Source organism: Erinaceus europaeus, chromosome 20, assembly GCF_950295315.1.
Source record: "Erinaceus europaeus chromosome 20, mEriEur2.1, whole genome shotgun sequence".
Taxonomy (NCBI): domain Eukaryota; kingdom Metazoa; phylum Chordata; class Mammalia; order Eulipotyphla; family Erinaceidae; genus Erinaceus; species Erinaceus europaeus.
The window spans coordinates 19,734,826-19,752,630 of NC_080181.1; the positions used below are offsets into that span (position 1 = coordinate 19,734,826).

Here is a 17,805-nt window from a genome sequence, read left to right on the forward strand (position 1 = left end):
GGGCACTAGCAATTATCCTGCCTAGCTTCCAGCCAAGAAGAGATCAAGTAGGGCTAACAGGAAAAAGGATCAGAAGACAAATTCTGCTTTTGGGTTTCTGTATGGAACATTTATAAAGCAAGCTGTAATCACAGCTACTATTTCCAGTAGGTTGAATCTTATAAAATTACCAATATGCAGGCTTCTTGATATAACATGACAATTTATCATGTTCAAACTAATAATCCTTAGGCTGAACAACACTGGGCAAAATTACTGTGGCGTGGTAATTTTTAATGAAGTCTATTTAGGAGAGAGACACATTCTCTTCCTAGTGCTTTAAGCTTTGGACAGATCTGCACACAACATTTGAGATGTTTTGCTTATTGATACCCCGCCTTGCTGCAGCAATGATTGAGGACATGCAAAAATACGGAGTAAAACAGGAATGAAAGGAGAAAAGGAAGGAGAGAGTAGGGTAGAGCCAAGACAGAGGTGAAAGAGGCAGAAGAAACGAGCTGTGCTAAGGCTGGGGCCCCAATCTGGCTCAGGAAGTGCTTCCATTTTGGTCTGTAATACCTGTGAGAGAAGAGCTGCTCAGGAGAACTGGAGCTGTCCAGGGTGCTAAGTTCAGAGAGGAGCATGTCTCAGAGCTCCTCATGAGGAAACGAGTATTTCTTTCAAAAACCCCGTCTGCTGTTGATCCTCCATAGTCTGAGGACTTGTCTCACCTCAGAGTAATGATGAGGCAGACAGGCAATCTGATTGGCAATTGATCCGATGCTGCCAAATCTTACCGGGTGAGGTCAAGGTGGCCGATGATCAGGTTACGTCCGTTCTCTGTCTGCGCGAGCTGGAGCAGCAGGGCCAGGCTCTGCTGCTGGATGCCTGGGACCTCAGAGGCCACGAGGGCAGGTAGCAGTCTGCTGGTGTCAGGGCTCATCAGGAGCAGGCGCTGGTTCTCTTCTGCAGAAGAATGGAATGGTTGCTGTGCATGTTGAAACAGCCACTACACCACTCTGCCTCTCCCAAAGCCAAGGGGAAGCCCAATTCTCCCGTCATCTGACAGGCAGAGTAATCATGTGTGAGGGCATGGATTCTAGGTCAGAATACCCAGATGACCCACCTTGTGTTCCTCAGCGAGGAGAGGAAGATGTCTCACCTTGCTGAGTGGTAATGAGGATTAAGTGAGTTAATGTCTAGTCATATTTAGGAATAGAGAATGGTGGGGCCAGCCGGTGGCACACCTGGTAAAGTGCACACACAGCAGTGCACAAGGACCCGAGTTCAAGTCCCTGGTCCCCACCCGCAGGGGAAAAGCTTCATGAGTGGTGAAGCAGGGCTACAGGTGTCTCTCTGTCTCTCTCCCTCTCTATCTCCTCTTTCCCTCTCACTTTCTCTGTCTCTACTCAATAATGAATAAATAAAATTTAAAAAGATAGAATGGCGCGCGCAGCGCGCGCGCGCGCGCACACACACACACACACACACACACACACACACACACACACACACACACACACACTACTGTCATCATTACTGTCAGACCCCCTTGCTATGCCATTCCTGGGAAATCAAGGGAAGAGAAAGGGATCCACTTCATTGTGGACTCTCCAGAAAATCAGTTTTCATATTATGTCTCAAGCAACTATTTGAGTTCTTTCTAGAAGCCTGCCTCTCATGTGAAATCATAAGGTAAAAAGCACGTGCCCTTTTGAGACTATACATGCTTTGCAGGGTGTGGGCCCCCTCTTTCACCTGGCTCATTTTCTAATCAGGTACATGAGTATGTTGGAGGCCAGCCAGAGACACAGGCTAGAGGAAGAGACTAAGCTATGAAAGCATAACAGATCCTGCTTAATATATATATTTTCTAGACAGGAAAAGGAACTCATTTAAACAAGTCAAATAACATAGAAGTAGTATAAGACTGAAAATGAAAGCTTCCATTTCTCACACTCCCTCCAAGGAGTCATTATTTAACCCTAATTTGAATAATATTAAAATATTACACATCCTCCCCCACACCTATGGACAACTAATTTTTGACAAGAGGGCCCAGAACATTAAATATTGAAAGAAGAGTCTTTTCAACAAATGGTGCTGGGAAAATTGGATTGAAATGTGCAGAAGAATGAAACACCACCACTTATCATCATGAACAAAAGTCAAAGACTTGGATGTTAGACCAGAAACCATCCAATACAACGAAGAAAACATCAGCAGAATACTTCATTATTTTTTGCTTCAGAAATGTCTTTGAGGAATCATGTCTAACAGCAAGGAAAACTAAAACAAAAATCAATGGGACTGCATCAAATTAAAGAGCTTCTGCACAACAAAGAAACCATCCCCAAAACATATAGATAACCTACTCAATGGAAGATCTTTACATGCCATACCTCAGACAAAGGGCTCAAAACTAATGTATATAAAGAACCCACAGAACTCAACAACAACAAAAGCATTAACAATGGGTAGAGGACATGACAGAAAGTTCATCAAAGAGGATTCAGATGATCATCACACATACGAAAAAATGTTCAAAGTCACTGGTTACCTGAGAAATGCAAATAAAGACAACAAGGAAATACTACTTCACATATGTGAGAAGGAATACATCAGAAAGGACAGACACAAGTATTGGTGAGGATGTGTGTGTGTGTGTGTGTGTGTGTGTGTGTATTTCCACACTGCTGGTGGGAATATAAATTAGTCCAACTCCCCTGGAAGACAGTCTGGAAATACCTTAGAAGACTAGAAATGGACCTACCCTACATCCAGGTCATCCTTCTCCAAGGAAGTTATCCAAAGAGATCTCTGTATACATAAGTTTACAGCTGCATAATTTGTAACAGTGCAAATGTAGAAGCAACCCAGGTGTCCAATAACAGGTAAATGATTATGAAATGTGTCTATATACATATATATACATATACATATATATATATATATATATATGGAAATACTACTTAGTTATTTAAAATGATGAAATCATTTGGGATGGAACTTGAAGGAATCAAGTTAAATGAGACCTGCCAGGGGGAGAAGGGTGAATGCCAGATGATTTCACTGAGAGGTGGAACTTAAGAAACCCCAGAGCTCAACTTGAACTAGCTGTGGTCTGTTGCAGAAAGGTCATGGCTGGGGAGGGACATGGGGAAGGGGCTGAGTGGGTGTGGGGTCCCTAGTGCACATGGTAAGGGAGGACCTCAGGAGGTGGCCGTGGTGTGCAGACATGTGTCATGGAAAGATGAGGAACTGTACTCATATAACAATTGCCTTGTAACTCACTCCTGCCCTAATAAAACTATTAAAAAATGTAAAACTTTTATACATCCCCCCTGTAATTGGCTCCTCTCTCCCATTCAATAATAGTATCTCACAGACATGTTTTCATGTCCTTGCTTTTCAGTTTTCCTTTGTCCTTTTTTTTAAAAAATTGGGTATAAACAGAGAAATTGAGAGGGGAGGAGGAGGCAGAGAGGGAAAGAGACAAAGAGACACCTGTCACCCTACTTCACCACTTGTGAAGCTCCCTTCCCCCCCACCCGCAGGTGGGGACCAGGGGCTTGAACCTGGGTCCTTGCGCACTATCATGTGTGCTCTTAAACAGGTGTACCACAGCCTCGCCCCTCCCTTGTCCTTTTAAATAAACTGCTTTGTATTCGATGACTTGGAGATACAAAGATTTTTTTTCACTGGAAAAAAGGGGATTTACATCAGACTGTGTCTGACAGTAATGTTTATAGATTAAAGAAAAATATGAGCCTGACCTTCGGAGCAAGCAAAGCTAGATAGAGACTCGCAAGCCAGGGCTACAGAGAAGGAGTTTTGTTCCAAGTCCTGTCTTCCTACCCACGGCAAGAGAAAGACCACGGGGCTGGCTCAGCGGCCTGCAGAGGAACAGGGCATCCCAGTGGTGGTGTTGGCCTGAGTGTTGTTCCCTCCAGGAAAAATGCCCTCCGCGTCTCTAGTTTTCTCAAGTTTAAGATGATTCCTCTAGTCTACTAAGTAGAGGGGGAAATGTATTTTTTTTTTTTAAATATACTCAGCGTTTTGTAGCTTTGTTGCTGGCTCCCCAAGGATCTCTGTGAAAAGACAACACAGCTGTCACCACTCCCACTGTCAGTGTTTTGTGTCCAAGGTTGGGTCTTTTCCTAAGAAAACACCTTTATTATTTAAAAAAAAAAAATAGAGCTATTTACATTTTTTCCTTTACACCGAGGTCACACAAGTGCTAAGCAAAACTGCACTCAAAACTCTGGAAGCCCCAGAAGAGGCTAAGATGTACAGAGCCAAGGAGAGTTAACAAGCTGTGCCTAATCGCAGCAGCATTTCACTGTCCTGCTACTACCCACTAATCGGTGTCAAGAGAAGCCAACAGAGACAGGAGTCAGTCTTACACTGCTGACATGGGTACTGTGCTCAGCAAGAAAGGAATGCTAGATATTTTCAGCTGGACAGGAAAAGGAAAACTGTGCAATCTACTGCAACACATGGGCAGAAGTTATGAGTCTGCAAAGGGCAGGGAAAGTGACTAGGCGTTGAAGCCACACTTGATGCTCACTGTGCAGGAAGGCGGCTGGAGATGCCAGGGATGTAACAGCAGTACACGCCCTGCTAGCGTGCGGGTGGCGGCATCTAGATATCAGCTCTCCAGGGTCTGGCCTGGGAGGCCAGGGAAACAGTCATGCCTGTGCAGGGCTCCTGCGTTTACAGGGCAGTCACAAGGCTGAGGGTGATGTGGCAGACTTACCATTATCAATGCACACAGCCTTCCAGAGCTGGAGGACAGCCACGCACACCATCTCTTCCACCGCATCTTTCCTTGCTGTGGAAAAGCACCTAGGATGGACCAAGAAGGGTAGTGTTCAAACTGGGGTCCCCCTGGACCTACTTCTCCATTGGTTTTATCTCACCTTTATACTCCTTGACTACAGGTTTGAGACAGCTACTTCAGGGGTCGAGGGATGGCTCGCCCAGTGGTAAAACATATACCTTGCTGTGTGTGAGGCCCTGGGTTCAAGCCCCAGCACTGTGCTCTGTACCAGGGAGCTCTATGGATGGTGGAGCAGTGCTGTGATGTCTCTCTCCTCTTTCTCTCTCCCTAATAGAACACTTGGCCCAGGAAGGCTGTTCACTGATGTATTGTGCATGTGTGAGGCTCTGAGTTTACTAAAAAGAAAAATGTTATTTGACTATGCAGAGCAGCAGGTGACCAGGATATATGGACTGCTAAGCTCTGGATGGTGGTTTCAGGAACAAAGATGGTGGCGGAGGAAACCAGGTCACAAGGAGGGAGCACTGAACAAAGGTGGTGGGTGGCAACAACCATGGGGCTAGTGAACCACGCTGGGCAGCAGGCCACTTAGGGTTCAAAGACCACTCCCACATGCAAGTGTGTGCTCATGCCCTGCTCTCCATGGGGTTCACAGTCTTAGCAATCACAGCAGAGCAAAAACAACAGCAAATAATAATAAAGCAAAAACTGTAAAAAAAATTATTTTTCTTCCCATCTGGGTCTCTCAGCAGATGAAATTATAAATGGGATCAGCCAGACCTGGCTAATCTATATCCTGATATGATCAGCAAATCTTTTTTTTTTTTTTTTTTAACACCAGAGCACAGCTCAGCTCTGGTTTACGGTGGTGCAGGGGATTGAATCTGGGACTTCGGAGCCTCAGGCATAAGAGTCTATTTGCATATCCATTATGCTATCTTCCCTGCCCTAAGCAGCAAATCTTTCTTCCTTTTTTTTTAATCTCTTTCCAGGGTTATTGCTCGGTTCCAAGACTATGAATTCACTGCTCCTGGTGGCTATTTTTTTTCCATTTTATTGGGTAGGACAAAGAGAAATTGAGAGAGGGGGATATAGAAAGGTTGAAAGAGGGTTGAAAGATTAAGCGCCCATGGTGCAAAGCACAAGGACCAGAATAAAGACCCCAGTTCGAGCCCCTGGCTCCCCACCTGACTTGCAGGGGAGTCACTTCACAGGCGGTGAAGCAGGTCTGCAGGTGTCTGTCTTTCTCTCCCCTCTCTGTCTTCCCCTCCTCTCTCCATTTCTCTCTGTCCTATCCAACAACAATGACATCAATAACAACAACAATAAAACAACAAGGGCAACAAAAGGGAATAAATTTTAAGAAAACCTAAAAAAAATTAAAAAAAGAAATGTGGAAAGAAAAATAGACACTTGGGGGCCAGGTGGTGGTGCTCCTGGTTGAGTGCACATGTTACAGTGCGCAAGGAACCAAGTTCGAGCCCCTGGTCCTCACCAGCAGGGAGAAAGCTTCACAAGTGGTAAAGCAGGGCTGTGGGTATCTTTCTGTCACCCTTTCTATCACCTCTTTCCCTCTCAATTTCTGGCTGTCTCTATCCAATAAATAAAGTAATAAAGCTAAAAAAAAAAAAAGACACCTGCAGACCTGCTTTGCTGTTTGTGAAGCTTCCCCCCATGCAGGTGGGGGACCCAGGGGCTTGAACCCAGATCCTTGCACGGGCCCTCACTGTCAGTACTACATGCACTTAAACAGGTGTGCCACTGCCAGCACCCCTAGCAAATTCTTGAAGAGGGAAAGAATAAGGTCTTGGAAAAAAAAAAAAAGTGAGAAATCAGCAAAGAGGGTGATTTCTCTGGCTCTGAAATGTTTGCCGGAATCTTGGGAGAGTTGTGCTGATCTCTGCAGTTTCTAATTGTTCACTGTGGTCTAATTCAACTTGCCCGAGGCTCAGAGTTGAAGGGCTGTGTGTGTGGTTGCCTGACCTGTCAGGACCACTAGCACTGGTTGGCAGTGAAGACTGCCTGTGAGACTCTTGCCCCTTTTTTCCTTCCTTCTGTGATGCTGGGCTGTCTCACAAGCGTGCCTACCTTCTTATGACCTCATTCTCAATGATGATGCTGAATCCACCGTGTGTCCTGAATAAAGTTCGTTCTGTGCCTGAAACAAATTTATGGGAAACAACATGACACCCCTGAACTGTCTGGCTGAGGTGCAGCTGCAACACAGCCAACTGATCATGAGAAACCCACTGAAGAAGGTCAAGGTCACCAGATGCATTGTCTGTGGGAGAAAGAAACGGCTGTGCGTTCTGGAACCTGGAGGTGGCACAGTGAGGGATCGTCTGCTCAGAGGAGAGCTGAGCAGGACAGCCTTACGGGCTTTCTAACACTCTTCATTCTGTAACCAAAGGTCTCCAGGAGTTGCTCAACCTTCAGAAAGAACTGGTAGATGTGTCTGTTTTATTGTTGCCCTTGTTTTTTTTTTTATTGTAGTTATTATTGTTGTTGTTATTGATATCATCGTTGTTGGATAGGACAGAGAGAAATGGAGAGAGGAGGGGAAGACAGAGAGGGGGGAAAGAAAGATAGACACCTGCAGAGCTACTTCACTTCCTGTGAAGCGACTCCTCTGCAGGTGGGGAGCTGGGGACTTGAACCAGGATCCTTATGCCAGTCCTTGTGCTTTGCACCATGTGTGCTTAACCCGCTGCACTACCGCCCGACTCCCGATCCGTCTATTTTAAAACACACTCGTTTTGAATCTGTTTCCAGCACTAGAGAGTAACCTATAATCTCTAAGAAACAACTGTGGATGCAAATGATCACCCTCTGTTGTACACTAACGGGAAGGCAGAGGATCCATCTATTTGTGGAATAAACTTTCTGTCACTCAGCACCAGATATGGTTTAAGCCCTGCTCTCCATGCACAAGAACTCCTGAGACCCTGCAGGGTCTGGTTAAGAGGAAAGTTGAGGTTTGCTCCAAAATGATTGTCGTGCCCTAAAGAGCCATTCAGTATCATTGCAGTGAGCTTTACAGTTTATCCTACAAAGACCAGTCTTCCATTCCTCCAGTGGGAGGGAGGCTTGTGGGGGTAATACTGAATGTCTGGGCTGTACATGGGGTGTGTGGGGGATACACACAGGGTATGTGCAGGATGTGGGGGCCAGGTGTGAGGGGTAGGTGTGTGTAGTATGTGATATTAGCATAGACGCTGAGAGTGTGTGATATAAGCAAGTGTGGAATGATGTGTCTGGGGAGTGTGTTTTGTGTGGTTGAATGCATGTGTTGAGTCGAGGCGTGCTCTGAGGACAGAGTTGGGGTGGGCTCTTATTTTTTATGGTCCTCCTTTAGCATCCACATGCTACCAGATCTTCATTCAGAGTTTGTGGGAGGACGGAAGGAAAGAAAGAAGGAAGGGACAAGGGGAGGAAGGGATGTTTTGCCTCCTAAGGGCAGACTTCTAAGCCCTGTCCTTTTACACGACTACACTGGGGGCAGAGGTGTGGTTCACATCCATCTCCGGCTTACAGTCCTTCATCATTCCAGTCAGGATCTCAATCCCCCCTGCGTAGAACAAGGGATTCTGATCAGACTTGGAAAGACTCTCCAGGAGAGTTTTGGTTGTCACGGCCGTGTTCTTTCCTGAATCCAGATATTTATGGGCTTCCTTCTCTTGAAGGTCTGCTTTCTCCTTGAGATTGACTTGGTTCAGGTAATCTAGTAAAATGAGAAAGAAATTAAAAACAACAACAACAACAACAACAAAACTGTAACTAAACACCATTTATATTAGACTGGGTGGCAGAGATGGATACAGCATGAAGATAATTCAAGTTCGGGCTAGGAGACAGCTCACCCAGTAGGGCATGAGTCTTGTCAGGCTTGAGCCCATGGGAGTACCACAACACCGGGGGAGTTCTGGTGCTGCAGTCCCTCCCTCTCTCTCTCTTTCTCTATCTGAAGTAAAAAGAGTGAAAAAGTTGGCTCATGGGGTGGTAAAATCATGCAGGTGAAAGGCCTCAGCGAGGGTCCGTGTGGTGGCCCACTTGGTTGAGTGCGCACATTACAGTGCACTGCAAGAACCCGGTCCCAAGCCCCACCTGCAGTGGGGAAGCTTCATGAGTGGTGAAGCAGTAGTGCAGGTGTCTCTCTTTTTCTTTTTATCTCCCCCGTCCCATTCAACCTCTCTCTATACTATAAAATACATTTAAATTTTAAATATGGGAGTCAGGCAGTAGCCCAGTGGGTTAAGCGCATGTGGTATGAAGTGCAAGGACCGGTGTAAGGATCCCGACTCGATCCCCCCGCCCCGGCTCCCCATCTGCAGGGGAGACCCTTCACAGGCGGTGAAGCAGGTCTGCAGGTGTCTGTCTTTATCTCCCCCTCTGTCTTCCCCTCCTCTCTCCATTTCTCTCTGTCCTATCTAACAATGATGACATCAGTGATAACAATAATAACTACAACAACAATAAAAAACAAGGGCAACAAAAGGGAAAATAAATAAAAATAATTTAAAATTTAAATATATATATTTAAAAGAAAGTTAAACATTTTTAAATTTATTTATTTATGTATTTATTCCCTTTTGTTGCCCTTGTTTTTCATTGTTATAGTTATTATTGTTGTTACTGATGTCCTCGTTGTTGGATAGGACAGAGAGAAATGGAGAGAGGAGGGGAGACAGAGAGGGGGAAAGATAGACATCTGTAGACCTGCTTCACCGCCTGTGACATGACTCCCCTACAGGTGGGGAGCTGGGGGCTCGAACTAGGATCCATACGCCGGTCCTTGTGCTTCCTACCACATGCGCTTAACCTGCTGCGCTACTGCCCGACTCCCACAAATGTATCTATTTATTTTTTAAATATTTATTTATTTATTCCCTTTTTGTTGCCCTTGTTGTTTTATTGATGTCATCATCGTTGTTGGCTAGGACAGAGAAATGGAGAGAGGAGGGGAAGACAGAGAGGGGGAGAGAAAGATAAGACACCTGCAGACCTGCTTCACCGCTTGTGAAGTGACTCTCCTGCAGGTGGGGAGCCTGGGGCTTGAACCAGGATCCTTATACAGGTCCTTGCACTTTGCACTATGTGCACATAACCCGCTGCGCTACCGCCTGACTCCCAATATATTTATCTTTTAAAAGGCTTGGTGCATAATATAAACAACAACAAGTTCAAACTCTTCTTTAGCAAGGGTAATTTCAGAAGCCACCCAGAGCTCTTCTTGAATACTGGGATCCAAGTACAGAGTTCTCCCATCAAGAAGGCTCTGAGTGATGGTGCAGGAGGAGGCAAAGATCTAAGGGGGAGGACAGAAGGCAGAGGAGCAGGGCAGCCAGTCCAGGTGGGGGGTTTGAGCATGCAGACAGGGCTATGGCTTTGAGGCCAAGTGCAGAGCCGGCCTAGAAAGCACCACAGGGCTAAGCACAAAGGGGGAAGTGGAATTCAAAGGCAGGGCGGCAGCAGGAACATTCTCACCTTTCACCTGTGTCTGCAGCTTGGGGCTTATTTCTAAGATCTTCTGAAAACACTCTCTGGACTGGAAAACAGAACAAGGCCTTAAAGAGTGGTTGGGGTGCTGATGACAACGGGGATGCTGGGTACCACAGGGCTGGCTCTTTCATTAGTCCCTCCTGCTCCCAGAGTGGGCTGTGGGTCTGGGCAACATAGTGGGCGTTTGAGACGTTCTTTAGGCTTCTCTGGTTCAGTGAGGCGGCGGGCACTGTCTCAAGATTTATTTTTAAAAGTCCTGCAGTCAATGCAGCCTGATGGAAAATACACAGTCCTAAAAGCTTGGGGATAGTGTCTGGGCTGTGATAGGAATAATCATAAAGCAAATGCAAAACTTAGATGTGATATTTGCACTGGGAGAGAACAGGAGGTTACCTGCTAGACATGCCCAGGGGGAGTAAGGAACAAATGAAAAGGGAACCGCTGTTGACAGAGACTAGGGGGTGGGCAGAGAGAAATGCCTCCTTTAATGCACAGTGCTGCAGAGTGTCAGCACCAGGTCACAGGCCAGCATCACTGGCCACAAGAGCTGGTGGGGGGTGGGGGGGTTGGGGGTTGGGGGCTAGATAGCATAATGGTTATACAAACAGACTCTCATGCCTGAGGCCCCAAAGTCCCAGGTTCAATCCCCTGCACCACCATAATCCAGAGCTGAGTAGTGCTCTGGTTAAAAAAAAAAAAAAAAAAAAAACAAGTAAAATATTAAAATGCACAAGCTGGCTAGAAAACTTGAGCGGAGGCGGAAGGGTTTCTCGCTAAGGAAACTGCTAGTTAGTTTCTAGAAACAGATTCTAGCTCTGTGTGTGTGTGTGTGTGTGTGTGTGTGTGTGTGTGTGTGTGTGTGTGTGTGTGCAGTACTCTCCTCAGGCATATCAGGTATTGCCCAGAGGATAAAAACAACTAGTTCAGAATGTTTTGAAGATATCCTGATGGCTCAAGCCTCAGCTGGAAACTATGGTAAAGAAATGAACTATAAGGGCTGGAGAGGTGGCTCACCAGGTAGGGATGCTATGCATGTAGCCCAGGTTCAGGTCCCAGTTATCACATGGGGATGTCACAGTACCAGGGAAGATCTCTGGTGATATAGTCTCTCTCCCTCTCCCCCTCTCTCATTTTTTCCTCACCTTTCTCCCTCCCCTTCTCCATCTCCCTTCCCCTCCCCTAGTTCCCTTTCCCTTCTCCCTCTCTCTCTGAATAAGGAAGTCAAAGTCAGTCTAGGAATAGTAATGGTTTGGATCCTCAAGAAAAAAAAGAGAGAGAGAGACAGAAGGAAAGAAAGAAAGAGGGAAATAAAGAAAGACAGTTGAAGGGAAAAGCTTTGTATTAAAACAGAATAGTAGGGGGCTGGGCAGTAGCGCACATGGTGCGAAGCACAAACCGGTGTAAGGATCCCGGTTGGAGCCCCCGGCTCCTCACCTGCAGGGGGGGTCACTTCACAAGCAGTGAAGCAGGTCTGCAGGTATCTATCTTTCTCTCCCCCTCTCTGTCTTCCCCTCCTCTCTCCATTTCTCTTTCTGTCTTATCCAACAACAATGACAGCAATAACAACAACAAAACGATAAACAACAAGAGCAACAAAAGGGAAGAAATGGCCTCCAGGAGCAGTGGATTCGTAGTGCAGGCACTGAGCCCCAGCAATAACCCTGGAGACAAGTAAATAAATAAATAAATAGAATATTAGTAACTTGGGAGCTGGCATAGCAGGTAAAGTGCCAGACTTTCATGTATGCGGTCCTGAGTCTGATCCCTTAATGCCGTATATATCAGAGTGATACTCTGGTTCATTCTCTCTCATAAATAAATAAATAGATAAATAAATAAATAAATCTTAAAACAAAAGAATGTCACTGGGAAGAAGTATATATATATATATATATATATATATATATTAAACATGGTGAATTCTATAGACAAAATGTCCTCCCACTTACAGTTGAAACCTAACCCTCAATGGGGTGGGATTTGGAGCTGGGGTTTTGGGGGAGGTCTTTTGTCATGAGGGTGAAGTCATTACCCATGGAATTAGCCTTTTATGCAAAAAACCCTAAAGAGATTGATTGCTTCTGCTGTGAAGCAGAAGTCAGACTAGACATGACACTGAATCTTGGCCTTCCCAAGCCTCTAGAACTGGAAAAATAAAAATGTTGTTTCAGCCACTGTTGTATGATATTTTACTGTAGCAACCCAAACTGACAAAGGGGTTGAATTTCTTTTCAATTCTAGACTCATCTCTCAGAAATTCCTGCTGACTTCAAGGTCACTGTATACCCCAAATCCCATCATGCATCACTTCCATCATTAACAAGCTGGTCTAAGCCACTGTCACCTCTCACCTGGGTAATTTATTGCAGTCCACTTCTAACTGGTTCTCTGTTCTTTTCTTACTGTGCCAATACATCTTCATGACACAGCAGTCAGAGTGACCCTCTTAAAAAATAAGTCATTTTACTCCTTTACTTAAAACACTCCAGTGCTGCCAGCTCAAGGTAACAAGCAGATTCCTTTCCAAAGCTTTTAAAAGGCCCCAAAGCTCCGTGCTCACCCACCCCCTTCCAGCTGCTAGCCTCCCCTCCTTTCACTCTGCTCAATGCTTGCTCCGTCCTGGCGATCCCTCGCGTGAGCTATGCCTCCATTACAGGTCCACACAGCTGCTCAGTCCACCCCTGCCCTTCCTTCAGATCGGCCAGCCCAGAACAAGCTACAGAAAGCCAACCTCACCTACGCTGCTTCCAGACTCTGTTTTCTTAGTAACACTTATTGCCACCCAACACGCCACACAATCAACACTTAAGGGTAAAGGATTATTGGGGGAACGTGACAAAAATGTTGTAAACTTGACTGTGTTGATGGGTGCATGGTTCTGAGTAAACTAAAATCGACCGAACTGGACACTTTGCTTAGGTGGCTTGTTAGGGATGTAAAGGGCATCGCAATGGAGCAGCTTGCCAGTCTGTAACATCTCAGTGTGTCTACGTATCTGTGTGGGTTCTTTTGGGTGAGATTACAAAGATGATTTTTTGTCCTCCTCTGTTTGCTTATATGTCTTTTCTCTAGTCTCTAGAGTGTCTAGAGACACTCCTCTTGAGGCTGAGTAAACACCGGCAGCTATTGCAGAAAGGATCACAGGATAGTACCCAGCATCCTTCTCAACTCTAAGATTTAAAAATGTGCCTTGAGAAATACTAAGAGCTGGATTCCTAGCCAAGCAACTTGGAGGACCGGGGCTCTCCTCCACGACAACCTGAAACGCAGCTCCAAGAGCAAACTTAACACTTATCTCCTCCAAGAACTTACCTCGCTGTAGTTCTTCAGAGCCAGGTGGGCTTTCCCCATGTGAAAATATGCCTTGGTACATTTCTCATCACACTGCATGAAAGAGAATGACTGATCAGATGTTTTGGAAGGTCTGAAGCCACTGGCTCCTCCCCTAACTGCCTCGCTGATCATTAGGGCAGAGATGCAGTTGTCAGGACAGCTACTGAGAGTCCATTATTCAAACTTTCTGTGCAACTGTGACCAAGCTAATTGATGCTGGCAAGGAGCTGGGGTGCCTAAGTAGGTGATCTGTCACCTAAATTAATGACACTGGCCAGTCCTCCTTTCTGTGTAGTGAGACTCAATCAGGAAACAAACCAGAAAGTCTTCCTTTAGAAGAGCTCTTGACCTTGGCTCAACATTGGAGTTGTTGGGGGTGCCTGTGAAGGTTGTGATGACCACACTGAATCCCGTACACACTGAGTTATGCTCCGGGGCAGGGCTCGAGCATCGGTCATTTCTAAGGCTCTCCAGATGATGCAATGCACAGCCAGGTTTGAAAACGTCGGGCTTACTAGACACAGGGAAAATTTCCTCTGCGGAAATGGCTGAGGTTGCTATTACCTTTTAGTAGGTCCAAGAGTTCCCCTCTGAAATAAAAAAAACGAGTACACTGGGAATGTGAGTTTTTATCACACAAGACCAGGAGGGATGCCCCTTCAAAAGGCAGGACTGAGATTTATGACGGAGTCTATGCCATTTGCACAGAGAGCCCTGGTCCTGCCTGCTCTAATTACTATAGCTCCAGAGGGAATGATTTAACACAGACACATAAGCTATAATTTAAAATTATATCCAGTTAACGAACCGAACCCCTTTTATGTACAAGTCACTGAGCTAAGTTGGATGCTGAAGGGTTTCTGATGAAAAGAAACTAAAGGTACAAACTCAGGAGTCTAAGAGTGCTGGTGAACCCCTGGCCTGCAGCTCAGAGAGTGGGACCCTGACCATGCCACCTAATTGTTCTGGTGTTCATTCTCCTCATGTGGAAAGCGAAGGTGATAGTAGTGCCACAGGCTTTGCTGAGCAGGAAATGCAGGGAAACAGTGCAGCACTGGTAATACAGTATTGGCCGCCGCCGCTGCAGTTAGCACAATGGCAGTCCATTTTGCACAACAGAGATAATTTAAAGAAAGGTAATAATAATCATTGTTATCTTGGGAGAGGCTTTTCTAGATGCATGTTTGGGACTGTCATTTCCTGCTTGGCTGCTCAGAGAACAGCAGTAACAGTCACAGCGGCTACAAGAAGACTATGGTGCTGTTCTCCTCTGCCATGCGGTGCACCGGCAGCAAGTCTGAATGTCCACGGGAATTGTCTCCTAGAAGCCTTGTGGCAGGGGGTTGGGCAGTGGCACACCTGGCTAAGCACACACATTACCATGCACAGGGATCTAGGTTCCAGCCCCCAGTTCCCACCTACATGGGGGAAGCTTCATGAGTGTTAGAGCAGTGCTACAGGTGTCTCTTTTTCTCTCCCTTTCTACCTCCCTCCTCCCCTCTCTCTCTCTTTTTAAACATATATTTTTAGGGCAGGGGTAGATAGCTTAACAGTTATGCAAAGAGACTCTCATGCCTGAGGCTCCAAAGTCCCAAGTTCAATCCCCTGCACCACCATAAACCAGAGCTGAGCAGTGCTCTAGTTAAAAAAAAAAGATATATATATATTATTTATTTATATATACATTTTTAAGGTTTTAAATTTATTTGTTAATGAGAAACATAGGAGTAGAGAGAGAACCAGACATAACTCTGGTATATGTGCTGCCAGGCATTGAACTCAGGACCTCATGCTTGAGAGTCTAATGCTTTATCCACTGCACTACCTCCCAGACCACAAAATATATTTTTTATTATCTTTATTTATTGGATAGAGATAGCCAGAAATCAAGAGGGAAGAGAGGAAGGTAAAGAGAAGACAGAGAGACACCTGCAACACTGTCTCACCACTCATAAGCCTTCCCTGGCGCAACCTGGGAGTGACAACAGGGGAAAGGCCAGCCTCAGGGCTTATCCAAGGCCACTGTGCATCATGATAAAGGGTGCCGGGCGACATCACCATCCTTAGACACTGACACAGAGGGTTGCTAGTGGGTTTCCTCACTAATAGGCTCTTTTTCCTTTGACCATCATGTGTCAACCCCCACCAAGATTTTCTCAGGTGGACCCCAGGGTCCCTTAAAAGGAATCTTTGTCTTCAGAGGCAGGTGCCCTGATTGTACAGGAAGGGTTCTCTCTGGCAAGAAATGATGCTGCTCTGAGCTGAACCAGCTTTGCTACCCCATCTTCTTTGGCAGAGAACATCAGTCTTGAAATATCATTGCATGGGCTTGTCTGCCAATTCAAAAGTGTCAGAAAAGATTAAAATGACACGAAGGTGCTAATACTATTAATAATGGAGTGTCACCGACATTCACGATTGATATATTATTACTTTCAAAGAGTGGAACTTTTTTCTTTCAATCCACAGTCTTTATATAAAGCATCCAAGTAAGTTTTTAGAACACTTCATACATGTCTATGTTTTCGTCCCTCTAAGTATTTACCTACATCTTCTCAACTGGGAGATTCCCTAGGCATTTCACAACATTGGTTGCTGAGTGTCAGTACTTTTTTTTTTAAATGTCCGTTCTGCTGGAGTGGCTTTGCCTCAGTTTCACTGTTAATTGCACTGTGCTTCAATGAACATTAGGGAACAGGTCAGCGTGTTACTCTGAGACAGCATAGTGACTACTTTGGTTCTTTTCTGACCAGAAAAAAGACTCGGAAAAACCCAGAAAGAGAGAGATCTTATTTCTTGTAAGTAGGAAGTGAGATCCATACCCTGGGGGAGTAGATTATAAGGTTTAGGCTTCAGCAGAGAGGTTAAGAGTCTTGGTTTATTGGGAGTCCGGTGGTAGTGCAGTGGGTTAAGCGCAGGTGGTGCAAAGCACAAGGACCAGTATAAGGATCCCGGTTCGAGTCCCCGGCTCCCCACCTGCAGGGGAGTCACTTCACAGGCGGTGAAGCAGGTCTGCAGGTGTCTATCTTTCTCTCCCCCTCTCTGTCTTCTCCTCCTCTCTCCATTTCTCTCTGTCCTATCTAACAACGACGACAATAACAATAACTACAACAATAAAAAAACAAGGGCAACAAAAGGGAAAATAAATTAATATTTTTTTAAAAAAAGAGTCTTGGTTTATAGGGCTGGGGAGATAGCATAATGATTCTGCAAAGATACATTCATGCCTGAGGCTCTGAGGTCCCAGGCTCAATCCCTAGTACTACCATAAACCAGAGTTTATCAGTGCTTTGCTCGCTGTTTCTTTCTCTCTCTTATATAAATAATTTTTAAAAAGAGTATTGGTCTACAGGTAGATCATCATTAGCTGTGTGATCCTGCACAGAGTGGTTACCTGATTAATCTCTGAGTTTTGGTTTTGCTGTCAGAAAAGTGGAAGTAAGAGTGTATTGAAAGCAACAGAAACAGAAAGCAAGCAGGCTCAAGAGATGGCTGCAGGACAGCAGGTGGCAAATGGTGCCTTTGCTTTTATTGTTGGGACAACCACAGGAAATGTCCTTACTTCTCTTCTCTGACAGACTGGTAGAAAAAAGAGACCATGGTTGAAAAAGTAACAGTGAATAAAACTAAAAATCAGTGTGGGGAACCTGACACTGACATCTTTGGACAATGCTTTCATTTTTTTTTTTTCCTTTTCTTTCTTTCAGTGGAGTTGAGGCCTCATACATGCATGATTTCATAGTCACCAGCTGAGTTTCATTCAGGGGGGGGATTGCAGCACCAGAATTTCTCCTTGATTATCAGTTAAACTAATATGATGATACTGATTATAAGAACTAAGTTGTATGGTATGCCATGCAAACTTTGCAAGGATTTTCAGTTAAAACGCACAGCTAAAAATTAATCCTGTGGGTTTTTTCCTCCACTTATACCCTCCAGGGACTTACATTAATTTCCTCTGCTATTGGCAGCCCTTCAGTGAGGAAGTCACAGAAACATTGGATTGGATGATTTAGTTAAAGCTGCCATAACAAAAGGCAGGAAGAGGAGGTGGAATATGGGTAAATGATTTCATCATCTGAAATAATGACCCTAAGAAGTGCCCATGAGGGGGCCGGGTGGTAGCACACAGATCACCATGTGCAAGGACCCAGGTTTGAGCCTCGGTGCCCTGCATGCAGGGGGTCCGCTTCACGAGTAGTGAGGCAGGT

The 17,805-nt window shown here is 45.3% G+C and overlaps 1 protein-coding gene across 2 annotated transcripts in view; it reads right to left on the reverse strand.

Moving 5' to 3' along the window:
- Positions 1–17,805, reverse strand: part of TTC12 (tetratricopeptide repeat domain 12) — a 52,650-nt gene that overhangs the window by 17,428 nt on the left and 17,417 nt on the right. For both annotated transcript variants that reach the window (XM_060180048.1, XM_060180049.1), the window contains 6 exons: positions 13,574–13,645; positions 10,247–10,307; positions 8,295–8,483; positions 6,851–6,920; positions 4,739–4,827; positions 777–945 (listed from right to left, as the gene is read on the reverse strand). In XM_060180048.1, the coding sequence (XP_060036031.1) occupies positions 777–945; positions 4,739–4,827; positions 6,851–6,920; positions 8,295–8,483; positions 10,247–10,307; positions 13,574–13,645 (650 nt within the window). The remainder of the gene's footprint in view (positions 1–776; positions 946–4,738; positions 4,828–6,850; positions 6,921–8,294; positions 8,484–10,246; positions 10,308–13,573; positions 13,646–17,805) is intronic.